This window comes from Rhinatrema bivittatum, chromosome 1, assembly GCF_901001135.1.
Source record: "Rhinatrema bivittatum chromosome 1, aRhiBiv1.1, whole genome shotgun sequence".
In the NCBI taxonomy this organism is placed as follows: domain Eukaryota; kingdom Metazoa; phylum Chordata; class Amphibia; order Gymnophiona; family Rhinatrematidae; genus Rhinatrema; species Rhinatrema bivittatum.
In genome coordinates this window covers 580,138,954-580,166,655 of record NC_042615.1, presented here as the reverse complement: position 1 = coordinate 580,166,655, position 27,702 = coordinate 580,138,954, and the positions used below count along the sequence as shown (strand labels likewise).

Sequence of the window (27,702 nt, the reverse complement as noted above, 5' to 3'; positions counted from 1 at the left end):
AGCAGTGATGGAGCTGCATCCAAGTGAAATATCTAGCTTGATTTGTTAGGGGTAGTAGGAGCAGTAACTGCCGCGATAAGCAAGCTACACCCATGCTTATTTGTTTTTACCCAGATTATGTTATACAGCCCTTATTGGTTGTATATCTTCTCCCCTGCCGTTGAAGCCGGGAGCTATGCTGGATATGCGTGAAGTATCAGTTTTTTTCTTCTCCCCTGCCGTTGAAGCAGAGAGCCATGCTGGATATGCATTGAAAGTGAAGTATCAGGCACATTTGGTTTGGGGTAGTAACCGCCGTAACAAGCCAGCTACTCCTCGCTTTGTGATTGCGAATCCTTTTTTTCTTCACCCCTGTCGTTGAAGCTCTGCAGGATATGTGTGAAGCATCAGTTTTGTTTTTTTTTCCCCTGCCGTTGAAGCAGAGAGCTATGCTGGAAATGCGTGATGTATCAGTCTTTCTCCCATGCCGATGAAGCAGAGAACCATGCTGGATATGCATGGAAAGTGAAGTATCAGGCACATTTGGTTTGGGGTAGTAACCGCCGTAACAAGCCAGCTACTCCCCGCTTTTTGAGTGCGAACCCTTTTTCTTCTCCCACAACTAAGCTGGCAGTATATATCTTCTTCCTTATCATAATTCTAGCCCATTTTCCACGAACCTGCCTGGAGATGATGCATGACCATATGATGCAAGTTTTCAGCATTAGTTCGGAAATAGGTAAATTGATTCCAAGCTGCTTATCCCAAGAATAAACAGTGATTTCTTCAACTTTCCCTTAATTGTTAATAGACTTTTCCTCCAGGAACTTGTGAGCCCCGAACCAGCCGACCACGTGGGACCCTAAGCTGGCCTACTCCCCGCTGCCACCAATCAGCAGGCAGAAAACAGAAAGCAGCTCAAAGCAGGAACTGACGGAGAAAAAAAATAAAAAAGCAAGGTAAGAGCCCTTTAAATTGCGGCTCTCCCTTCCGGCGATCCTTTTCTGCTGCGCCTCACCTGCCCTCCAGCCAGCCTAGTCGGCGCCGCCCCGTCCTGGGACCAAGCCCCGCCGACCCAGCCCTGAGCCCCGAACCAGCCGACCACGTGGGACCCTAAGCCGGCCTACTCCCCGCTGCCACCAATCAGCAGGCAGAAAACAGAAAGCAGCTCAAAGCAGGAACTGACGGAGAAAAAAAAATAAAAAAGCAAGGTAAGAGCCCTTTAAATTGCGGCTCTCCCTTCCGGCGATCCTTTTCTGCTGCGCCTCACCTGCCCTCCAGCCAGCCTAGTCGGCGCCGCCCCGTCCTGGGACCAAGCCCCGCCGACCTCCGATCGCAGCCCTGAGCCCAGAACCAGCCGACCACGTGGGACCCTGCGAAGCAGGGCGAAGTGAACGAAGCAGCCCATCAGAAGGCAACTAGAAGGCCTTTAAATCACTGCGTCTCACGTCGGCCGGAAACGCACCCATACGTAGACAGGAAGTGCCCTCAGACTTAAATAGACACGCCGTCCTCCGGCGTCTCGCGCCGGGCGTCGCGCGTCCGAAGGAGCGCGATCTAAGGGGCCTGCCCCTTAGAGCGCCCCTTCCCCTTAGATCGCGCTCCTTGGAGCGTCCCAGAGCCAAGCGAAAATTCACACCAGTACCTCCAGAGCTCTTTCAAAATCCTTCTAGGTCAGGACGCCGCCCCCAGACACAATCGGACACCCCACAGCCGTGTCATTAGAATGCCAAGTACATCTCTTACAAAGCCCAAGCAATCACCTTTACCCTAATTTTGCACTCTTCACTGCAATCTCCAGCACGCATCTAATTCCTGCACTCAGCTCCAGCATTCAGCTCCAGCACTCAGCTCCAGCAGTCAACTCCTGCACTCAGCTCCAGCAGTCAACTCCTGCACTCAGCTCCAGCAGTCAACTCCTGCAGTCAACTCCTGCACTCAGCTCCAGCATTCAACTCCTGCACTCAACTGCATTCAACTCCTGCATTAAATTCCAGCATTCAATTCCAACACCCTAATCCAGCACTCAACCCCAGCATTGCGTCCAAACAGCATTCCAAGTGCCCTCATCTCAACCACTGTGCACACACCCGCTTGTACAGCCTCAATTTTCTGGGACCTCAGCCATGCTCATTTTCCCTATCCCAATCATCAAAAACCTCTACAACAACCGGATAAAACCAGCCAACCATTCAGTCTTCCAACACAAACGTCTGATACCAATAATGACAACCCCTCTCACCCAATTCCTCGGACTATCCTTATTCTCTCTAACACTCTTTAACGCTCAATCAATCTCAAAAAAAACTCACATAATCAATGACTATCTCCAGGACACACAACCGGATATATGTGCTATGACAGAAACATGGTTGAAACCCACAGACCTACCTCTAATTAACCAACTACCCATTCACATCTATGACATCTACTCCATACCCAGACCCAAAAAAAGAGGGGGAGGACTTTGCTTAGCTGCAAAGAAGGAGCTCAGACTAACCCTACAGACCACTATTCACTCCTCTCGACTGGAATTTGCCCTCTTCAGCTCTAAACAGCTCCAAATTTGTTTAATATATGCCCCTCCCGGTCTCCTGGATTCAGATCCATCACCACTCATTGAACTCATCGCCAAACACCTAAAAAATGACACCCCAGCTGTCATCCTAGGAGACTTTAACATTCACACAGACGTGATCCCTTTATCCGCCAATTGCGATATGCTACTATCTTCTTTTAAGGCTACGGGCTTCTCTCAAATTGTTAAAGGTCCCACGCACAAAGCAGGGCACACTCTGGACCTTATATTCATCAACTCAGGCCTTTCACAATCTTCCCCACCACAATGCTCCCCTATCCCATGGTCAGATCACCTGATGATAACAACTAATCTCTGTATCAAGGACAACCCCATATCTCCAAACACCAAAACCACAATTCACTACAGGAACTCATGCTCTAGAGAGGACCTCACCTCTCTCCTATCTTTGGAACTCGCCAATCTTGACCTTTCAGACGCAGAAACAGCCACCTCGTCATGGCACAACATTACGAACAAGGTGGCAGAAAAACTTTGCCCTCAAAAAACCAAAGAGATCAACCCAGCCTGCAAAATCAAAAAACCATGGTTCACGCAGGAACTAAAAACCATCAAATTAGAATTGAGAAAAAAAGAACACGCATGGCGGAGGAATCCTTCCAACACTACACTGAATGAGTACAAAACCCTCATGCACAACTACAGAAACAACATCCTTCGCACAAAGAGAGATTTTTATGCCCACAAAATTCACAATTTTTCCTTTGATCCCAAAGCACTGTTCACATATGTCTCAGAGCTCACAAAACCCACCTCACCAACTATCCCAGATGATCAAGCACAATCAAGATGCACAGAGCTTGCTCAATTTTTTGAAAACAAAATTCTCAAGCTAATGGCCCCTCTGGCAACCAGTAACACAGTACCTCCTTCTATCATCACTCCTTCACGCAACCAGAACATAAACCTTGATTCATTCGAACCTATCTCCTCACTTGAAATCGAAATGACTCTCAAAAAGATGAAACCCTCCACTCACCCGACAGATTCCATCCCTTCTAAACTCCTACTCACCATCCCGAACATCATAGCGAAGCCCTTAGCAGAGATAATTAATAGCTCGCTAACCCAAGGACTAGTACCAGACATCCTGAAACTAGCCACCCTCAAACCTCTCCTCAAAAAACCCAACTTGGACCCTACAGACCCAGCTAATTTTCGCCCCATAGCTAACCTTCCATTTGTAGCCAAACTTATGGAGAGGATAGTCAACAAACAGTTATCTGAATACCTAGAAGAGCATAAAATACTCACAACAGCCCAATTCGGATTCCGCAAATCCCTTAGTACGGAATCCCTCCTAACCTCTCTAACTGACAGAGTCCTCGTAGTTCTGGAGAAAAAGACCCCATACCTCCTGATTCTCCTCGACCTATCAGCTGCGTTTGATACCGTAAAACACTCTATCCTGATCGACCGGCTCTCAGACATAGGCATCTCAGGATCAGCCCTGGAATGGTTCAGATCCTTCCTACACAATAGGACTTTCAAGGTCAGAATCAGCAACAAGGATTCCCTCCCGGTCAAATCCTCTTTTGGAGTTCCCCAAGGATCCTCTCTCTCCCCCACCCTCTTTAACATCTATCTTCTCCCCCTATGTCATCTACTCTCAAGTCTTAAGGTCACACACTTCATATACGCAGACGATGTTCAGATTCTGCTGCCAATCACTGACTCCATCTCCAGCACCATCAACTTCTGGAACAATTGTCTACAGTCCATAAACTCACTCCTATCTAGCCTTAACCTACCGTGTTTCCCCGAAAGTAAGACAGCATCTTACTTTCTTTTTACCCCAAAAAGTCCCACTATGTCTTACTTTCAGGGTATGTCTTATATTGGAAAAAACCTGTAAGACATCCCCCGAAAGTAAGACGTAGTGTTCAAAAAAAAATAAAATTTTTTAAATACCTGTCGGAGGGCCGCGTGGGTCCAGGCGGCCGGCGGCGGGAGCCGGGTGGTCGCGTGTTAAATCTAGGCCGCGGGCGGCTGGGCGCTTGTTCCCGGGGGGGGGGGGGGGGTGGACGCGCGTTAGTTCGAGACGGCCGGCGGGCGGCGGGTGGTCGCGTGTTACATCTAGGCCGGGTCGCACAGGCGCGCATTCATTCACTGCCGGTGGGGGCTGCCTCGGCAGCCCCCGGCAGCCCCCACCGGCAGTGAATGAATGCGCGCACAGGCCCACAGCGCCTGTGCGACCCCTGCGATTCGGCGCTGGGGGCTGCCGGTGGGGGCTGCTTTCGGCGCTCAAGGCAGTCACATGCCGTTCGGCATGTGACTGCCCCAGCGCCGAATCGCAGGGGTCGCACAGGTGCTGTGGGCCTGTGCGCGCATTCATTCACTGCCGGTGGGGGCTGCCGGGGGCTGCCGAGGCAGCCCCCACTGGCAGTGAATGAATGCGCGCCTGTGCGACCCGGCCTAGATGTAACACGCGACCACCCGCCGCCCGCCGGCCGTCTCGAACTAACGCGCGTCCACCCGCCCCCCCCCCCCCCCCGGGAACAAGCGCCCACCCGCCCGTGGCCTAGATTTAACACGCGACCACCCGGCTCCCGCCGCCGGCCGCCTGGACCCACGCGGCCCTCCGACAGGTATTTAAAAAAAATAATTTTTTTTTGAACACTACGTCTTACTTTCGGGGGATGTCTTACATTAGCCGACCCCCCTAAAATTCCCACTACGTCTTACTATCAGGGGTGTCTTACTATCGGGGAAACACGGTAGTACTTAATACGTCAAAAACAGAACTTTTGCTTATCACTCCAGATGAGAACCTTCAGCCTACCAACAACCTAACCTCACCACCAATGATCAATTCCACTCAAGTAAGAGACCTGGGGGTCACCTTAGACAAAAGGCTGAACCTCAAAGAATTTGTCAAGAACACAACGAAAGAATGCTATTATAAACTACATATTCTGAAAAAGCTGAAACCTCTCCTGCATTTTCAGGACTTCAGAACAGTCCTCCAAACAATACTATTTTCCAAGATCGATTACTGCAACTCTCTGCTTATAGACCTTCCAACCATAACCACAAAACCTCTACAAATGTTGCAGAACTCCGCCGCAAGGATTCTTACTAACACCAGCAGAAGTGAACACATAACACCCATACTAAAACACTTACACTGGCTCCCCATCAGATCCAGAATCATTTTCAAAGTGCTAACTATAACACACAAGAACATCCATTCACAAACGTCGCTAGATCTAAGCCTTCCACTTCACCTACACGAGTCTTCAAGACCAATCAGAAACAGATACTTAGGCACCTTACACGTACCTTCAGCCAAGTCCTCACTCAAGAAACGTGCATTCTCGACTGCCAGCCCCCTTCATTGGAATGCCCTCCCCACGGACATTCGCCTCGAAACGTGTACTCGAACATTCAAAAAGAAACTCAAGACCTGGCTCTTTACAAAAGCCTACACTTAAAGGTCTAGCTCAGAACCACACCCCAGAACTTGAATCATTCTCGCTTTTATAATCATATCAAACAACTCCTAATTTTATCCTTGGTCTCACAATTCCAAATCATTAAATATTTGAGCATGCTACACCAATACCTCTTAATCCAGATGTAACCTCAGTTTTTGAAGTCTTCACTCCTATAGAAATAACCGCCAGTTCTTATTTACTTAACCCTATTCTGTAGACGTAAACTTTTCATGAAGACTGTAATCTGTAAACACCTGTATTTATTATAAGAATTTGTATTTACTATTTATATTTATTATTTAGCCATTAACATTGTTCTGTTACCACTTGGTACTATTTCTCTCCTTTACCTCAAACTCTAAGTTCCTACTAAGTTAGCCATGTTATTTATACCCAATTGTTGGATGTAATTGTATATTTGTTTAATTGTTCAATCTGTTTGATGTAATTTTCTGTTCCTTGTTCTGTGTAAACCGAAGTGGTATGCACAAGTGCATGAACTCCGGTATATAAAAGCCTATAAATAAATAAATAAATAAATAAATAAATAAATAAATAAATAAATAAAATGCAGCTGTAATTGCATTCACTACATCCTCTGCCAACGATTTCCAGAGCTCAGTTATGTGTTGAGTAAAAAAAAAAAAATATTTTCTTGTATTAATTTTAAATTATTACCCAGTAATTTCATTGTGCCCCCCCCCTGGTCTTTGTACTTTTCAAATGACAGTAACCAATGACAGTAACACAGCAAACTCCTAGTCAAATTTGTTGCGCTCGGGGGTGGACCCTTGTCCTGGGACAGTGAAGGAACGTCTCCTGAAAGGGAACAGGAGGTAACTGCCCCCAGGGGGCGGAGCACTGGAGGAGAAAGAGGCTGTGATGAGCTTCACCACTGGAAGCCCGAGGTCCCCCCGGGAGGAGCCTGTAGGGACCTGGGCCGCTTGGACTTAGGTGGGCCTCGCAGGGTCTCCTGAGAGAGTGAAAGTCCGGTGTGCCCACGGACACAGGGGGAGCGCGATCGGATTCAAAGTTGGAGGCTGGTTGGAATAAGGATAACCAGAAGAGAGTTGGTGATGACAAGGTGAGGAACAAAGCCAGAATCTGGAGACAAGGTCAAGCAGGCTAAGGTCAAGATCCAGAGGTTAGTCCGAGGAATGGTCAGTAAAGCAGGGGTCAGGTACCAGAAGTCAGACAAGGTCAAAGGCAGGCCGAGGTCTTGAGGCAGGAGGCAGGCAGGCAGGTCAGGAGCAAGCTAAGGTCAGAACCAGTAAGACAGTCTGAGGGTACTACCTGGGTAGACAGACAGACAAACACAGGAACAAGCAGGACGCAGGAACTAGGATGCAGGAACAAGTCAGGAACAGAACCAGAACAGAAGGATCCTGGAACGAGACTAGGAACAGGCAAGAGCAGGAACAAATGCAGAGGCAATCTTAGAATAAACCGACCCGATTGCCAAGGCAAGGAAACATAGACAGGAACTTCCTTATATTGAGGGATCAATCAGGGTGCGCCGCGGAGCTAGGACCCGCCCTTGGCCCTACATGAGTCGAGACAGTCCATGTGCACGTGCGTAGGGGCATGGCTAACATGGCAGAGGAAGCTGAGCCTCGGCGTGAGGCCTGGCGCGTAGTGGAAGGCCTGGCGACCGCCGCCAAGGGACGCAGGGCCTGGCAGGGCTGGCAATTACCGCAAGGGAGGTCGTCCCGGGACCCACCGTGGAACCATGAAGGTAAGCAGGCCCATGTGCAGGACGGCCGTGGGCAGGGCGCGTAAGAAAAATGACTGAAGACACCTTCTTGGAAGAAATCTGAATAAGATTTTCCACTAAGAATGCCGCATCAAATTCCCTATATGCATTCTCTCGTCATGTACTTTGCTTATATCCATCCTCCACTAACTCTGGAAGCTGCTAGATCCAGTACAAGAGAACTCTTTTCACAAAGCCTCCACACCAAAGTCTCTCAGAGGACTGTGAGAAGAGCCCAATCTTTCAGTTGTAGGAATCCTAGAGAGCTATATTACCCTTTAATGAAGGGGTGGCCAATTCCGGTTCTTGAGAACCACAAACAGGCTAGGTCTTCAGGATATCCACAATGACAATGCATGAAATAGATCTGCATGCAAATCTCTCATATGCATATTCATTGTGGATATCTTGAAAACCAGGCCTATTTGCCACTCTTGAGGACCAGAGTTAGCCACCCCTGCTCTACTGTAACAGTGGTTTTGCACATCAACACCAATACCTGGGCACCCACCTTGGGAAAATGAAAGAACTTCAAGTCTTCCCCTGAGACAGGCAGGGGGTGGGGAGGAGGGAGAGTAAACAGCTCCTTCAATGTCTTCCCCACTTTGTGTCTCAACTAGGGTTCTGTCATCACCATTTTTTTTTATGATCCTATGAATAGGAAAGGATCTAGAATTAATTATAAGCCCTTCCAGTATAGGATCCCCTTCTGCCATGGCACTCCTCCAGCTGTTGCTCCAAATGCCTTAAAACCTTCATCACCTGGCAAATTACGGAGGCCAAGTCTCACTTTCTGAAGAGCCTAAATTTGGGTCTTAGCCAGACAAACCTGGGGATTTAATAATTCCCCCCACTGGCCATCTAAGTTTTAGCTGGGCAAGTCATTATCCAGCTAAAACCAAGCCTGATAAAGAAAAAGAAGTAGTGCGGGGCATTCTGGGGGCAGGGTTTTTAATCTTAGCTAGCTAAGTTTTCTATAAGTTTAAACCCTGCCCTCAGAATGCCCCCATACCACCTCTTTTTTATCCGGCAAAGTTTTTGTTGAGTAATGACTTAGCCAGTCTGTAAGGGGAAATATTAAATTATCTAGCTAAGTCCCAAACTTAGCAGGACAAATCTTTATGAATATTGACCTCATGGTTATTTAGGTAGGATCCCACTCTGAATTGTGAAAAATAAGATCACTTTTTAAAGGGATCTAGGTGCCAAGATCCCGGAGTTAAAAAATTGTTCTGAACTCAGTGACTAAATACAACCCCATTGTTTTGAAATGGGGCTACATTTAATCACTTAAAAAATAATCCATCCAGGTGCGGGATGATTGGGGAAAGGAAAAAACATGGGTATATTTGGTTTTCATATATATGTATATACATTCCCGCACCTGCTTGTCCTGCAGAAATAGCAGGTGCAAGACACGCAGGTACTTTTGTACCTGTATACCTTGAAGCTATACCCCCCCAAAAAAAAACCTACCCAAGCAAGTGAAAATTGCCACCTTTATCCTTTTTATTACAATATGCATGACTCTAATTGCTTTCTAAGACTCGTCTCCTTCAATGACAATATATGCATCTGGAATAGGAATAGAGGGTCCACACTGAGTATGCTCTCCCTCTGATATCAGTACAAAGGAAGATCATGAAGTCCAAAATGCTTGCACACTCTCCAACCTCTCTGCACATGCCCTTTAGAAATATTTTTTCAGCTGTATAATTCCATAACAAACAGAAAAGGTGTGCATGTTCACAGGTGAAATATACATCCTAAGAAAATGTACACTAATGAAGAAAAAGACATGTTAAAGAGAGAAATATATAATCGTACCCGTTGCTTACTCCTTGTATTCCAAATTCTGAAAGAATCTCCTTCATGACTGAAATTAAGAAATAAACGTTTTATAATACTATAGATTTTTGTTCATATCCAAGTAGTAAAATATATTAGCAATTTTGCAATTACTTGACTGCAAATTTAATATAAATATAAAAACAGGCAAAGAACCTTTTATTCAATCCTTTTATTATATCTTATTCTAATTTCTTTTAAATAATTTTAGTAAATTGTTTTACTTTGTTTTATGTAGGATGTTGTATTTTATGCTATTTTGTTTTAAATTAGACCATATTTATGTTTGTACTTTGTAATCTTTTAAATAAGATGTAAACCTCTATGACGGCTCGACTGAATAGCGGTATAAAAAAAATGTTAACAAATAAATATAGCTGTAAACAATCCTGGCTGCTGCTATACAGCACTCCTGCCTGCTGAGGCCCTCAGTGGGCAGCAGTCTGAGCTGTGCAGACTTCCCTCAAAGGGATATGAGGCAGCATTGCCATGCCTTAAAAGCCTGCCTCGCTCACAGCTCCTTGCCTCATCATTGAGTCTCCATTATTCCCTCCTGTGGCCACCCTAGTACATTAACTTTCCTTGTCTCGGTTCCTGATTTTCTTGTGCCTGTTTAGCCTTGTCTCTGTCTGTTTGTTTCTGCTACTTTTGTGAGGTCTTCCAGTGGCCACCTGCCTGATCCTTTCCTTGTCTCCTTGTGTGGCCTCCCTGTGGCCTTCTTGCTTATTTTCTGTCCTTGCAGTGGCGTACCGAGGGGGGGGGGGGGGAAGGGGGAGGGCAATGCCCCCAGGAGCAGGGCCATAGGAGGGCACTGATGGCCAACAGGGAGGCCCATGCGGGGTCCTCATCCTACCGGCGTATGAGCAGGGAACTACTACAATGCTGTGTGCCGGCTGCACACAACAGGAAGATCAGTGGGGGCCGTGGTGGAGCTTATTCCACCACGGCCTGAAGGAAAAGGTCACGTTCAAATCTCCAGGTGCTCCTCTTCCTTCCTGCATGCACAGCCCTGGAAGAAAAACATTGCCAGAGCTGCGCAGGTAGGAAGGAGGAGGAGCATTGCCGTATACAGAAGAGGGGCAGCGTATTTGGCAGGGCCATCATGGATCCCACCTCGCAGCAGCCTGAGAAGACCCGGTGGTGGCCAGAGAAGATCAGGGCTGTCACAAAGCCCATCCTGTGGCGACCCATGAAGAAGAAGCCCAGAGATGAGAGAGAGGCTCAGGCCCTGTAGACTGTGTGTGTGTGTGCGCGTGTGTATGAGAGTAAGTTGAGAGGTTGTGTATTTGTGAGAGTGAATTGAGAGGCTGTGAGAGTGAGAGCCTGAATGTTCCAAGAGAGACAGCATGTGAGAGCCTATGTATGTGTGAGAGAGATAGCATGTGACAGTATGAGTCTGTGTGTTTGAATGAGGCAGCATGTGAGTGAGAAAGTCTGTGTCTGTGTGAGAGTGAGACATGTGAAAGAGACAGTGTGTACGTATGAAAGAACATGTGAGAGTGAGAGCTGAGTGTGAGACAGCATGTGAGTAGGAGAGCCTGAGTGTGGATGTGTGAGAGAAAGAATGTGAGAATGTGAGGGAAGAAGACAGATGGAAAGAGAAGAAATTGAATAAAAAAAGACACCGTAAAAGGAATTGGCAAAAAATCAAGAAAGGGAAAGTGGAAAAAAAAGCCTGTGACCAACCGATTAGAAAACTAAGATCAGATAGCAAAGGTAAAAAAAATAATTTTTAAAAAATTTTAGTGATTGGCATATATTATCTTTGAGAATGTGCAAGAATAGCACTTTTTCTATGCCGATCTTGCAATGTACAAGATCAGCATGGAGGAACTGGAAGCCCACAAATTTTTAATATTGCAAGGCCTGCACAGAGGAGACGGCAGAAGGGCTTCAGTGCCAGTAGCAGCAATCAGTGCCTCCCCAATAGCCACGTGGCAGCAGTGACAATGGTAGCAGAGGAATGAGAAAGGCTCCAAGGTTGCTGGCAAAAGAAAGAGAGGGGTCTGCCTTCAGTATATGCACGTGTATTGTAGAATATGGAGGCAAAGAAGACACTTCAGGCAGCTTTCATCGCAGGCAGGAAAAGGACCTGAGCACAATTCAGCGCCCTCTTTTATTGTACATTCATACAAAGGCAGATGATGTGTCATTACATGATTGGCTACTTTCCCCATAGCAACAGACGAGTCTCTACACTATTGGCTTGGCTCAGGGGGTGTGCACGGATCATATCATTGGCTGCTGAAATCTATACCTCCTGACTTTGTCCTGCCTCTGACTAAGGAACACCCAGCCCCTCCCCCAGGAATTCAGGGCCAAGCACAAGCCAGAGAAATACATGATAGTCAAGTATCCTTTCCCAGGCAGAGACTTAAGCACAAGTGATGCTTTTATTCAGGCAAAGGTCAGGGAGAAGGGAAGTTAAGTGTTTAAACCCTGATGAAATGGCTTGCTGGCAAGCGCATATTTCCCACATCTCACCCTTTCTGTTTTTGTTTAGGCAGCTTAATAAAGCTTTAGACCCTTACTGAAATCTGTTATGTCTTGGTATGGGCTGGAAATAGGGGAAGGGGGATTATGGAGAGAAGAAAGCTGATTCGGTGTGGTGTGCCAACTGCCGATGAGCTCCTGAATCTCCATATCACCCAGAGCTGGTGCAGCGTGGTGTGCCAACGCTGCAGGGCTCAGGATTCCCTATTAGGCATCTTACAAGACATCTTTGTATCCGGGCTGAGAGCAAGGTTTCAATATGGATATGAGGTTGGGTATGCACTGAATACAGCATCACAGGCAGATAATTAAGACAATTACAGTAATTATAATAGAAATCACCCTTTTGAGACCCAAAATATCAGGGAGCCAGGACCATAGCCAGTCCCATGGAGAAGTAGGTATTCTGCCTGAAAATGGTGCATCAGCAACCATGGTTTCTATCTGCTCTATGGTATGTATGAGGTTTGCTTTATAGTCTGATATGTACACACAGCAATGAGATCCAATTAATGCACAAACACCACCCTTAGATGCTAAAATGGTGTCTAAGGTATAGCGGTTCTGTATTGCTACTTCTCTAATCTGAGAAACTTCTGTTGTGAGTAGTTTTAATGCATGGACTGTCTGATTAAATAGGGCAGTAGTCCAGTTAGCTAGGATGTGTAAGTCTCTGTAATTCATATCTGTCCCCATTGGGGGAAACAGGCTTCTAGCTATCTGAGTTTCTGTATACTTTTCTATGGGATTATTTATCGCCTCCCCTTTGTTACGGAGCCTTGCTTTGGGTAAATTTTTGACTGTATAGTATGAGGGGAGGATGTAGCCTAAAGTGCATCTGTCTCTCCATCTTGGGGAAATGTACATATATGCTCTACGCCCACATAACATCCATATGTTTCCTAACAGATTAGTGGACATGTCATTGGTTATCATTTGGGCTATATAACTACAAAGGGTAAATCCTTCATCCCCTCTATACTTTCTGTACTTGCTTGGGTCTCCCACTGCACATCCTGAAATCTGCCAATTGCATACCTATGTGGTATAATTATGAGTGTTCAGTGATTAATACAAAAGTTCGGTTACAATATGGATATTTCCCACCTGAATCCCCTTCCCATCCCCTGTATCATAGTCCCAACAAAGAGCGGCAGTCTCTTGAATACGGCTACCAATGTGTAGTATGGTATTATTAACTGGAGAGTTAATGAAAACACCTCTCTGTAAAGGATAATTAGTCCATACTGTAAGGTTAAATGGTACAGCATGCATCAGTAGTTCTCCGCAGGCTTGGGTTGGCATGTGTGTGCAGATCTAACAGTCTGTTCGATTCAACAGGTGTGAAAAGTTCTGTGCATCGAGGATGTACATGTTGTTCTGTCAGAGTCCTTGTTCTGAAATCGCCATAGCTGGAGAAATAAGGCAAAGGAGGAGGGTGCAGAACACAATTGTTAATGAGTTGGCATTCAGGCAAGAAAAGGCAGCTAATAGGTTCTCTGGAGTTTTCTCAAGGCCTTGCTGTTCCAAGAGTTGTGCAGATTGGTTGGATAGGGCCTTGATCTGTCCCCAGGTCATGTGGTGCTGCTTTTTGCAAGGAGTCCGGTCTCTGTCCTTCTGAGGGCTGTGGAGGCTCATGGAGAAGTTGGGGATCGGGTCCTGTAGACCTGGACACCTTTCCATCTTTCCACGGCTTGATATACCTGTGGAAGCAAGCAGAGAAACATATCCTCGTTCCCCATTTTAAGGGAACGGGACCGTACCAGACATTAAATATTCTATACAAAACTGATGGCTGTGGGTGACTAACCCTAGTCCCATAATGATTACTCATGGCTGTGTTCTTATGTGAACCTGATATGTTTGGATGATTTAAAGTAAACAATACTTTGTTCAGGGGGAAAATCCTACTTTGTTCAGGGGGAAAATCCAGGGGCATTCCCTCCTTTTTGTTTTTGTTTTCAAGAGCTCTTAAGGGTATGGTTGGCTCTCTCCACAATGGCTTGCCCTGTGGTGTTGTAGGGGATGCCAAATAAGTATTTAATGTTCAATTATTGACAAAATTCATGTAAAGGAATGGCTGCAGTAAATAGAGCCATTATCAGTTTTCAGAACAGAGGGTAACCCCATTATCAAGAAAGTTTTTATGCAGTGATCAATTTTCATTCAGTAAAATAGCATAAATGTAAATTAATCATTTAAAGGAAAAGTCATTTGCAGTAAGCAGAATCACAAATGACAAGTATGTCACTACATTACATTAATCACACAACAAAACCCACCCACACCAACTGGTGTACTCTAGTACACACCAATGTCAACAACCAAAAATAAACTGTGTACTAGTTAAAGAGCTAACATAACACCCAAAAAACGCCAAACAAATTTTAAACAAATTTTGTAAGACCCTCTATTCATGAGAAGACATATTATGTGTTCAACTCGTTTCTCATAGGGGTCACTATTGCTTTTAATCATTCAAATGTTCAATTTTTGTTATCTTTTTCAAAGTTTTTGTAAAAGTTCCTCAACCAATTTTTTTGGCAATCAAAATGCAACGGGTACTTATCCGCGCTGAAAAGGTCCCAGGTAACCCGACATGGCCATGTTTCGGACCGCTGTCCTGCTTCAGGGGAAAAGAAGGAAACCGATTCAGATACTTGTAGAAAACTTCTTCTTACGGCGTCTTTATTCTGTGCCGGTCAATTTAGAAATTGACCGGCACAGAATAAAGACGCCGTAAGAAGACGTTTTCTACAAGTATCTGAATCGGTTTCCTACAAGTTTTCTACAAGTATCTGAATCGGTTTCCTTCTTTTCCCCTGAAGCAGGACAGCGGTCCGAAACATGGCCATGTTGGGTTACCTGGGACCTTTTCAGCGTGGATAAGTACCCGTTGCATTTTGATTGCCAAAAAAATTGGTTGAGGAACTTTTACAAAAACTTTGAAAAAGATAACAAAAATTGAACATTTGAATGATTAAAAGCAATAGTGACCCCTATGAGAAACGAGTTGAACACATAATATGTCTTCTCGTGAATAGAGGGTCTTACAAAATTTGTTTAAAATTTGTTTGGCGTTTTTTGGGTGTTATGTTAGCTCTTTAACTAGTACACAGTTTATTTTTGGTTGTTGACTACATTACATTAAACATATGTTACACAAGACTGACACATATTCATTCATCCTGCGAATATTCATTCATAGTCTTCTTGACATCAAGACAGACAACAGATAACACATAATATGAGCTAAAAATGTTATCAAAAAGGTATCAAAAACAAAATTAGATCAGGGATCAAAAATCAAAAGTCAAAAGGTGTTAGAAAAATGTTAAGATAAACTGCAAAGTGTTCACCTTCACATCTCCTCATGGCAGGAAGGCTGTAAATCTGGAAAATATTAAAAACTGGCATACTGCAAAAAATTACTAAGGTAAGGATTAAAGTGAAATTCTTACTTTAACCTTGGATAAATCAATTCTATCATTCAATTTAATAAAATCAATTTGGATTTGCAAGAAAAGGCTTGGGAGGGATTGCTTTAGATGTAGCAACCTCTATCAGTAAAAATTTTAAGGTTCAGAATTCTGTATAAATTTTGTGAAAAAGAAAATAAAACTGAAGTGTCCTTAATACAGAAGGTCTGTAGGCCTGAAAAATAAAAACTATTATACAACAGAATTATTAAAACAATAATATAATATAACCGGTAGAATAACATAGCGCCTCCTAGTGGAGACACCATCATTACTTTATAGATTGCAACTATTGTTCCAGGTTGCAATCAATAATACTCTGAGCTTACTTTCAATGTGGAATATCAGAATAGAATTTCTTCATATAATTATTAGAATAGGAAATTAAACACGCTGTTCGCGCTAAAGTGACTGTAACTACTATTAAATGTCCTTGTCAGTAACCTCAGTTCAGTATTAAAGAAGTTTGAAAGTATGTTTGAAAGTATTAAAAAGATTAACAGAAAGAGAGTGAGACGAGGAAGGGCTAGTGCAGTAATGCATTGAAAGTTGAGGGAAAAGATTTGGAGCAGCAGGATATCTGATCTGTCTGAGTTATAACATATAGAAACTAGAGAGAGAAACTGCAGGACTAAGTCCAGTTTTTTTTTTCTTTTCAAAAGTTCTCCCTCCCTCCCCCATGAGTGGCAAGCAAGAGTTAACAGAAAGACAGTAAAGGGGGGGAGGAGCAGTGTTTCTCAAAAGAAAAGAACTGCACCCAAGGAGTTAATCCTTCAGTCAATAGGAACTAAAAGATAGCATTGTTTAACAATTTAGATAACATCAACCAGACACAATGGCTGGCAGGGACTTGCTGATTTCTTGCAGACAGATTCTATCTTTCTCCTGTAGGGAAAATTACAATAAGAATCTGTGCGCTGGCAATTCAAGCAATTGCTTATAAACTTAAATCTCAGAGAAATGGAGTCATTTTAAATGTGAGCCAAATTAATTTTGCAAGAAGTGAACATTTCACATGAAATTCACACAGCAATTGTTCAAATTTCAGTACAGTTTTAACATAAGGTTCTGCTTTCACTTTGTGGGGGAAAATACTCTCAAAGTATGCAGATTTTTTGTAACTGAATTCAAAGAGAAACTACTCCTTAAGCATGCAGTCCCTCTGCAACTGAACATCGAAGACCAAGAGAAACCATTTTTTCCAAATCTGTACTGTCTGTGCAATTACTCTGTTTAATCTGGACTGCAATAGGTCATTGAAGTGTATAATTAAATCATTTTTTTCATAGTGATTTTTTCTTTGCTTGTAACGCAGGAGTCTAATTAAATCATTTTTTTCATATTGATATTTTCTTTGCTTGTAACGCAGGAGTGCAGCTGCTTGGCCCAAGGTCTTATACGCTGATTTCTTTGAAGACCTGGGGGCATAGCCACTGCTCATGGCACTCCGGGCGGCACTCAACTCTATTGCTGCCACACCCAGCTCTTTAATCCCTTTTGTAATAGGAGAGGCTTGAATCCCTTTCAATAATTCCTCTCTTGTGAGATTTCCATGTTCTAGGTGAAATCCCATGCTGACCGCGGCACATAAATTGTTACCGGAAGCAGTGGTTTGAGATGGTAATTTACCTGGACAAATTGGTGATGCAGAGTCAATGACTGTCTCAGGCAATGGCAAATGGGGGTACAGGGAGTGGTTGGTGGGAGAAGGGGGTTGCAGGCAAGATGGAGGAAGGCTAGTTTTTCTGACCTCAGTGTTTTCAGTTTCCTGGGGCCTTTTCTCTGAGGTGGACGCAGAGGTAGCCTCAGCTTGAAGTCCTAATAATTCTTTTTCTGTAAGGTTTTCTTTCTGCTGTTTCTGCTGAAATTCAATGCTAATCACCCCACCCAGGCCAGGTTGTGGCTCAATTATTCTCAAGGACTGCTTTTCTAAAGAAGTGGGGAAGGTGTGAATGGGCTTGGGTGTGGGTATGGAGAGCTGATACAAAGAATTTGCTGTCTCTGAGGGAGACTGAGCATAAGATGGGGGAAGAGTATTCTGATTGAGTCTGCCTGCTTCTAAAAGCACATGGTTTGGAAATGCTGTCTTGAAACTTTTTTTTCCTATGTGTTCTATGGCCTCTGTACATTTTTGCCATAACAATAACTGCCTGATTGGGGACCTTGGAGCCGTATGAAGACAATTGCCTATTAAAATCCAGTCCTGGATATTCAGAGTTCCCGCCTGTGAATACCAAGGGCAACGGCAAGCTATTTCACTTATTAATTTTTCTAAGTCCCCCAGGCTGACTTGCGCTATTTTTCTTCTGGTGATGAAATAATGATTATTGATTATTTTCTGCAGCTCCTTGGCATGTAGCCTTTGCTGTACAGATAAATCACTTCCCATGCTCACGAATGTGGGGAACAAATTTACTGAGAAATACTTTAAAAATACTAAAAAGTACCTTAAAAATACTTACGATTGCAAATCTGTTGAACGGTACATACCTAAAGCTATGACCAGCCGAAATAAGCATGGAGTTTATCATCACGTGCGCGGGATCACCAGATGTTGAATATGGAGGCAAAGAAGACACTTCAGGCAGCTTTCATCGCAGGCAGGAAAAGGACCTGAGCACAATTCAGCGCCCTCTTTTATTGTACATTCATACAAAGGCAGATGATGTGTCATTACATGATTGGCTACTTTCCCCATAGCAACAGACGAGTCTCTACACTATTGGCTTGGCTCAGGGGGTGTGCACGGATCATATCATTGGCTGCTGAAATCTATACCTCCTGACTTTGTCCTGCCTCTGACTAAGGAACACCCAGCCCCTCCCCCAGGAATTCAGGGCCAAGCACAAGCCAGAGAAATACATGATAGTCAGGTATCCTTTCCCAGGCAGAGACTTAAGCACAAGTGATGCTTTTATTCAGGCAAAGGTCAGGGAGAAGGGAAGTTAAGTGTTTAAACCCTGATGAAATGGCTTGCTGGCAAGCGCATATTTCCCACATGTATGAATGGGAGTCTGTTGCGTCCGGACTCAGACGGCTTCGTCCCACATGCCTCACCTCAATATTCGCTTTCTCCACCAGCCTCGGGAAAATGTCGACCGCCGTGTCTGCTTGCTGCACTCCCTGACGTCCCCGGCACGGCTATAGCAAGACATTCTGCCGTGATTCACCTGAGGGCCTTCTTGGGTGTGCGCTCGCGCTACCCACGTCTATATTCCAACATTGGCATGAACTTCGGGAGCTTCCCCCTCGAGTGACATCACAACATCCGGGTATTTAGGCTGTCCATTTGCTGACTGACTTTGAGTTAGCAAGGATTGGATTCGTCCAGTCTAACTGCTCTGCCACTTCTTGATGCTGCTGGAAGCTCTCTCCACCCTCTGGGGTTCTACTAACTTGGGTACCCGCTCCTCGGGGGCCCTATGCTTCTTTCCAGGTGCCTATCCAGTATCCAGGTACTCACTCCTCGAGGACCTGAGTTGTCTATCTTGGTGCCTGCTACCATTACTTCTACCTGCTGGGAACTCCACCATTATAGTTATAAGAGTGTGAGTAATCTAACATCTACCAGTCTGTCTCACCTACAGCTCCCCATTGAAGATCTGCATCGGAGCTCCCTATACCACTATTGTGGGACGGGTCTCCTCAGCTGAGGACCCAAGACTGCTGCTGCAGTAATCTACTCACTACTGCCACCTCTGGTGAACTCTACAATCTGTACAATAAAGACTATCTCTGTGTTTGTGCATCTGAGTCTAGCCCGGTACTGCAGTTCCCTGTGGGGCTCCTCCCCGTGGGGGTGGCCATCACTGCAGCACCTAAGAATCCACCAAACACCTCAAACCATAAGAGATTGCTAACTCCATGGATTCGGCTCAGCTCAGCTCACCGCATTGCAGGCCATTCCAGGCCTGGCCCAGCGAATCTCCGAACAACAGAACTCGCTGGCTAGCTTGACTGTGGCCTTTAATCTACTGCACTCACAGATGAACGCTTCTACTACCACAGATAAAGAAGAAACACTGTCCGAAGTGACGGTTAAGACTGTTGTACCCCTCTCCGCTCCTACACGCTTCTCAGGGGAGGCCTGGAGATGTAGAGGATTCATCAACCAATGCTGCATGCATTTTGCCCTGCAACCTAACCATTTTCCTGTAGCGTATGCCAAGACCACATATATCCTCTCTTATTTGGATGGAAGAGCACTGGCTTGGGTTTCTCTGCTGTGGGAGCACGATGACCCCATCCTGAAGGATCTTACCGGGTTTTTGGAACTGTTCAACTCTGTATTTGATGACCCTGCCCAGTACATTACAACAGGATCTACATTGGTTTATCTGAAGCAAGGTAATAAACCTTTTCCAGACTTCACCATAGAGTTCAAGACTTTGGCTTCAGAGTTAAATTGGGACTCGAGATGCCTGAAGACACTCTTCTTTGAAGGCCTGAACTCCCGGCTAAAAGATGAACTGGTGGCTCGAGAAATGCCTGAGACCTTGGAGGACCTGATGAAGCTGGCCACAAGGATCGATCACCAACTTCGGGATAAGGTTCAAGAGGTCAAGAGTTCCAGAAGGCCTAGCCAGGGAGAAATCCGAGTCAAGACCATATCTAAGCCTATTCAATCTAATCCTGTTGCTGGCAAGGAAGAACCAATGCAACTAGGCCACAGTCACCTGACTTCTATAAGAGAAGAACACAAAAAAGATTGGGGCTCTACATGTACTGTGGAGAAGCTGGCCATGCTGTACAAATATGCCCAATCTGTCCGGGAAATAGCAGACCTAAGTCCTGTGGAAGGACTCTTCTTAGGTCTAACTGCATCCTCTCCTCCACTCTCTTTTCCAGTCTCCTTGATATGCGGACTGCTTGAATTTCAGACTCTTGCCCTAGTGGACTCCGGGGCAGGAGGAAACTTTATAATAAAACGTCTAGTGGAACATCTGCGGATCCCCACCACTACCATGACGCCTCTGCTACTACTATCCTCTATCCATGGAGAGCCTTTACCGGGTGAAGTAACCCTACTTACTGAACCAGTAAGTTTAAGGACAGGCGCTCTTCATACAGAGACCATTTCTTTCTTTGTGCTAGAGAAGGCTATGCACCCCCTAGTACTTGGGTTACCGTGGCTGCAAAAGCACATGCCTCAATTCAACTGGGCTACTCTGGAGCTTTCACATTGGGGTCCAGATTGTCATGGCAAGTGCCTGAAGGAAGTTTCTCCTATACCCTGCATGCCAACGATCCCATTGTTGCCTGGGCTACTGCCTCAATACGCATCTTTTCAAGATGTATTTTCGAAAGAACCTGCTGATGTACTACCTCCACACAGATCTTACGACTGTGCCATCAACTTGAAACTGAATGCTGAACCACCCAAGGGAAGGGTCTACCCCCTCTCTGTGGTAGAAAATAAAGCAATGTCTGAATACATCCAAGAAAATCTTCAAAAGAGTTTCATAAGGCTATCCAAGTCTCCTGCTGGGGCAGGCTTCTTCTTTATGGGGAGAAGGATGGAACCTTACGTCCATGCATTGATTATCGTGGTCTAAACATGATCACGGTCAAAGACCGCTATCCCTTACCACTCATCTCAGAGCTATTTGACAGACTACAGGGAGCCAAGATCTTCTCCAAGCTTGATCTTAAAGGAGCAAATAACCTTGTTTGTATTCGTTCAGGCGACGAATGGAAGACAGCATTTAATACCAGGGATGGACACTTTGAGTACTTAGTGATGCCCTTCGGCTTGTGCAATGCCCCAGCTGTCTTCCAAAACATGATGAACGACATCCTGCGTGACCTACTCTACCAATGTGTCGTTGTATACCTGGACGACATCCTGATATTCTCACAAGACCTGAATACCCACAAGGAGGATGTCAAGAGGGTTCTGCAGAGACTGTGGAAGAATCATCTATATGCAAAGCTGTCCAAATGCGAATTCCACAAGGAATCTGTACCTTTCTTAGGGTACATAGTGTCTAACAAAGGGTTCCAGATGGATCCTCAAAAGCTTGAGAGCATTCAGAAATGGACTCAACCCACTGGTCTAAAAGCTCTTAGACGATTTCTGGGATTCACTAATTACTACAGAACCTTCATAAAGAATTACGCCTCACTAACTGTGCCATTAATAGCTCTGACAAAGAAAGGTGCCAATGTTGCCAATTGGTCTATTGAGTCTGTCACTGCATTTCAAAAGCTGAAGGACGCTTTCTCTACTAAGTCATGTCTTCATCATCCGGATCCTGCATGCCCCTTCATCGTGGAGGTTGACGCCTCAGATGTTGGTGTAGGGGCTGTGTTAAGTCAGATCAGTGACTCCAAGATCCTATGTCCATGTTACTTTTTCTCCAGACGCTTCACGCCGGCAGAAAGAAATTACAGCATTGGAGATAAAGAGCTTCAGGCGATAAAGATGGTGTTCAAGGAGTGGCATCCCTGGCTTGAAGGCGCTCAACATCAAATCATGGTTTTTACAGACCATAAAAGCCTAGAATACCTTCACCATGCCCAGCGTCTCAACCATAGACAGGTGAGATGGTCCCTGTCCTTTAACAGGTTTGATTTAATCTTGAAATACCGACCTGGAGATAAAAACATCAGAGCGGATGCCCTATCTCACTCCTTCATATCTGAAGATGTACTTGATGCTCCGCAACATATCATTGACCCAGAGAGAGTCATTCTTTCTGCTACTCACCGAGTGCCCTCGGGCAAGACTATTGTGCCTAACAACCTCCAGAAGAAACTACTAGCATGGGCTCATGACTCTAAATTGGCTGGACGTCCCGGTTAATGGAGAATGCTGGTAAAGCTACAGCAATACTACTGGACTATGAAAGAAGACACCTTTGCTTACGTAGCGGCCTGTACCAACTGTGCCAGACAGAAGCCTGCGCCTGGATGTCCTTGGGGCCAACTTCAACCCTTGCCAGTACCAGACAAGCCCTGGATTCACATCGCCACGGACTTTGTGGTGGACTTACCACTCTCTGGGGGGGGGGGGGGGGCAACAATACTATCTGGGTAACAGTGGATTGCTTCTCAAAGATGGCTCACTTTGTGGCACTTCCTGGCTTACCAACTGCTAGTGAACTTGCAAAGCTTTTCATCAACCACATTTTACGCCTGCACAGCATGCCTAAACACATCGTTTCAGATAGAGGCGTACAATTCACAGCCAAATTCTGGAAGGCTTTGTGCAAGAAGTTTGATATCACTCTCAACTTCACTTCATCTTACCATCCTCAATCAAATGGCCAAACTGAGAGGATGAACCGTACCCTCAAGCAGTTCCTCTGTGCCTAAATTGGTTCACGTCAGAATGACTGGGCTGAACTGTTACCATGGGCCGAGTTTTCCATCAACTCTCATCCAGCAACATCTACTGGATCAACACCATTTGAAGTGGTATATGGATGACTACCTTCACCACCTTTGCCACTTCCGCTATCAGTGTCGTCCCCGGCAGCTCAAGCTACTGCCGATGAGATTCAACAACTATGGAAGAAGACCAAGGAGATTCTCATTAAAGCTGGAATCCGAGCTAAAAGGGGCTATGATGCTCATCACTGCAAGGCTCCTGACTTCAAGCCTAGTGATAAAGTCTGGCTGTCTACAAAACATCTTAGACGTAAGCTACCATCAGCTCGTTTCGCTCCACGCTATGTCGGACCATTTCCCATCCTCTGACGTCTGGACAACCTCTCCTACAGTCTCAGACTTCCCCCAGCAATGAAGATCCATAACGTGTTTCACGTCTCTCTATTGAAAGCGCTCGTTCTCAACAAATTCAGCACCAAGACACCAGATCCCCCTCCTATTGATGCAGAAGAGGACATCAAGTACAAAGTTGATGCTATACTTGATGTAAGGAAGACAGGCAGAGTTTGGGAATACCTCCTGTCATGGGAGGGCTATGGACCAGAAAATAACTTGTGGGAACCTATGGCTAATATCATGGACAAAGATGCTGAATCAGTATCACATCCTCAGAAACCAAGACCAGATAGAGGGTCTGGAGGAGGTCCTTTGAAGTGGGGTACTGTTGCATCCGTCGGACTCAGACAGCTTTGTCCCACATGCCTCACCTCAATATTCACTTTCTCCACCAGCCTTGGGAAAATAGCGACCGCTGCGTCTGCTTGCCGCACTCCCCGGCATCCCCGGAATGGCTATGACAAGGCATTCCACCTGATTCACCTGAGGACCTCCTAGGGTGCGCGCGTTACCCACGTCTATATTCCAATGTTGACGTGAACCTCGGGGGCGTCCCCCTCGAGTGACTTCACAACATCCGGGTATTTAGGTTGCCCATTTGATGACTGACTGAGTTAGCAAGGATTGGTTTCGTCCGGTCTAAGCTGCTCTGCCGCTTCTTTCTGCTGCTGGAAGCTCTCTCCACCCTCCGGGGTTCTAACTTGGGTACCCACTCCTCGGGGGCCCTATGCTTCTTTCCAGGTGCCTATCCAATATCCAGGTACTCACTCCTCGAGGGCCTGAGTTGTCTCTCTTGGTGCCTGCTACCATTACTTCTACCTACTGGGAACTTCACCATTACAGCTATAAGAGTGTGAGTAATCTAACATCTTCCAGTCTGTCTCATCTACAGCTCCCCATTGAAGATCTGCTTCGGAGCTCCCTGTACAACCATTGTGGGATGAGTCTCCTCAGCCAAGGACCCAAGACTGCTGCTGCAGTAATCTACTCACTACTGCCACCTCTGGTGAACTGTACAAGCTGTACAATAAAGACTATCTCTGTGTTTGTGCATCTGAGTCTAGCCTGGTACTGCAGTTCCCCATGGGGCTCCTCCCCATGGGAGTGGCCATCACTGCAGCACCTAAGAATCCACCAAACACCTCAAACCATAACAGAGTCTGCTTGAGGGTGTATGCGTGTGAATGCATGAGTGTCTGCCTGAGGGTGTGTCTTTGTATGAGAATAAATGGGTGTCTTCCTGGGGGTCTTTCTGTGTGAGAATAGGTGCCTTCCTATGTGTGTGTGTGAATGAATGGGAGCCTGTCTGGGGGGGGGGGGGTCTGTGTGTGCACGTAAGAATGAATGGGAGCTTGCCTGGGGGGTTGTGTGTGTGTATTTGAGGGAGCCAGAGAGAGTGAGAGCATGTGTGTATATGGGAGAATCCAGGGGAGTAAGAGTTTGTGTGTGGGGGGTGGGGGAGTGAGAGAGGGTCTTAGAGTCTGAGACTGTGTCTGTGAGATAGAGAGTTTGTGGATGTGTATAAGAGCATGTATGTGTGTGTATATGACAGTGTATGTGTGAGAGAAAATGGACATGTGAATATGTGTGAGAGAGAGAGGATAACATTTGCATGCCCCCCTAATCCTCGACAATCTCAGAGTGACTGGAAATCAACAGTTCCCAGGTATGGACAGCAGGGGCTCTTTAAAAATCCTTATTAGTTTTAATTATTGGGTATTATTTGATATATGTGCTGTTTTGAAATATTTTATTGGTGCTTGGGAAATTTTTAAAAAATGTATATGATTTTAATTAATAGAAATTATTCTGTTTTTCAGTAGTTTTAAAGTATTCTGTTATTAGTATGATTTTACAATTATAATTGATGCTTTATGTTTCTTGATTTTGTTTTATGAGGCACGGTGGTTCTGTTTTTCCATTGTTACACACAGAGTCTGGCTTCTTGGGGTTTCCATTTCAGTTTTTGTCTAACTTGTGATCCTTTATTCTGTATTTGGTGAGGGTCTGTCTCTGCTTTGTGCATGTGACCATGATGAGAGATTCTGCTAGCGTGTAGTGTCTGTGTAGGGATCTATAGCAATTTGGTTTATTTTGTTTCCCCAATAGGTGGTGTATTGGTATTCTGGGACCCAGTTTAATATTCACCTGTGCTTTTTCACAGGTAACATTCTTGTTATTTGAGTCCTGATGTAACTACCATTATGTTACAATAGGTTTGCTGTATAGATTTTGAGTATCTTTTTTTGTAGGGTTTTGTGTTAATTCACAACATCAGAATTTGAAAATATTTTTTTGCATGATGAGCTGTAAGGGAAACATCCAAACTCCATTGTTGGGTGAATTTCCATGGATGCACAGTATGTTACAGAACTGGAGGCGCAGGATTTATATTGACATTCTGTCCCTTGCTATATACACGCCAGACTTCACTCTCATAGCCATATAGAATTTGTTGAATGAAGCTATCAAATAATTTTAATAGTACTTCTACTAGAAGTGTGAAACTAGCCAGTTTTATAAATTTATGCAAAAGACACTTTGGAGTTTCTTATTAAGACTTTTTTTGTAGCCAATTTTAAAGCAGGAGGCCATGCTATAGAGATGGGTGTGATGAGAAAATGTCATTTTTGCTCCCCCACCTTAAGTCTTCTCTCTAGGGAAACGCCACTCATTTTCTGTGAACTTAAGCATTAGTACGAGAAGGAATGGGGGGGATGGACCCTGGAGAGACCACAAATGCATTGGCTCCTAGGCGCCGGAGACCCTCGGCATGCCACTGTGTCCTTGTTTGTCTGAGCCCTGTCTTGACCTGCATTCTGTTTCTATTTTGCCCAGTCCTGGCCTTGGTTTCTTACTTGTCCTGTCTCTGTTTTGCCTTGTTCTTATCTTTGAAACTCTGGTGTCTTCTCTTTATGGCCCCTGCATTGTCTTGAACTCTGTTCCAGTTTTGTCCTGCCTTTGCTCTGCGCTTATTTTCCCTATTCCTGTCTCCTTATCTGCCTTGGTTCCTGCCTGCTCTGCTTTTTCTCCACTTGGGCTTACTTATCATTCCTGATCCAGCCTGACCTTTGACATTGCTTTGCTTGCCGCCAGCCCTTACCTTGCCTCATTTCTGCTTGAACCACCTTCAAGTGCACCGCTAGCAAAATCCTACTGGCCACCAGAACCTGCGGGCTCAATCCAATTGGGAGGTGGCTGGTCAGGCAGAAGACCTTGCACTGCCTAGCTCCTGAGCCCTGTGCTGCTCCTGTCTGGGGATTACCTTTAACTGGCCTGCATGGCCATGATAGTAGTAACCCTATAGCAGTAGGACTTTTCTTATTCAATCAAAATAATTTGGATTTGTAATTTCATTTTAATTGCTAATTTATAAACATTTGATATTCTTCCTTTTCCTAAATTAGTCTCATGGCAGATTACAATTAAAATTACTATCCAAAACTGCAATCAATTTAAGATACTAAGCACGAGATTAGAGCAAGTGTACAAGTATGGCTAAAGATGAGGAAGAGTGTAAGAAGTAATCTTGATTGAAACAGAATATATAGTAGATAATAAAGGGTCTAGAGGGTGAAATGGATAGCAAGAGTATAAAAATGGATACAAGAATACAGATGCATGTATATTGTAATAAGGTAAGCACTTTGTGCCAAGGTAGTAAGAATAAATTAAGTAGGAGCAGTGCAGTGATGGACGAGGTTGTGTACTCATGATCAAGAAATTCTACAATTCAGTTAGTAGAGAGAAGAGTGTCTGACTTGCAAGTTTCTAACTAAACTAGATTCAGATTTGCTTCAGAAACAGCCATAGTCACATTGAGGATAGATGACCTGGAAGCACATTTCTATTACCTGGGTACATAAGAACATAGACTAGAACTGCAAATATATGGGTAGATTTGTATTGGCCTGTGCTTGTAAATTCCGGCCATTACATGTGTGGCTGGGCCTTGTGCTCGCCGAGCCAATTTTCAACAATTTCCCGGCAATGCGTGTAAAGGCTGGTATGCACAGAAATGCCAGGCTAAAGGAAATGGGCGGTCCAGGGGGGGCGGGAAGTGGCGGGACTGGAGGCGGCTGGGTACTGCGGCCATTTGCTGGATTATAAAATCCAGCGCGTGGCCCCCAGATTTTATAACAGGTGCACACCAGTGCGCGCATGTTATAAAATAGATGCGTTCATGTGCGCATGCTGCGAAGCATGCGCTTCTTTTAAAATCTACCCCATAGAGAGGTAAACTGTAAACACAGATTATCCTATATAGTAGTAAAAAAAGTTTAGAATTGCATGGCAACTTGAAAGAGCACATTTTATGACTCCATGACCTGGATGTGTGTGCCACAGAAGCACCAAGGTTCTGGGTGTCTTGATTTAGACATTTCA

General features: G+C 45.0%; 1 protein-coding gene across 4 annotated transcripts in view; it reads right to left on the bottom strand.

Annotated features, from left to right (window-relative positions):
• Window positions 1-27,702, bottom strand: part of LOC115100073 (acyl-CoA-binding domain-containing protein 6-like) — a 304,213-nt gene that overhangs the window by 49,332 nt on the left and 227,179 nt on the right. For all 4 annotated transcript variants that reach the window (XM_029618279.1, XM_029618270.1, XM_029618251.1 and 1 more), the window contains one exon: window positions 9,596-9,644. In XM_029618279.1, coding sequence (XP_029474139.1) covers window positions 9,596-9,644 — 49 coding nt within the window. The remainder of the gene's footprint in view (window positions 1-9,595; window positions 9,645-27,702) is intronic.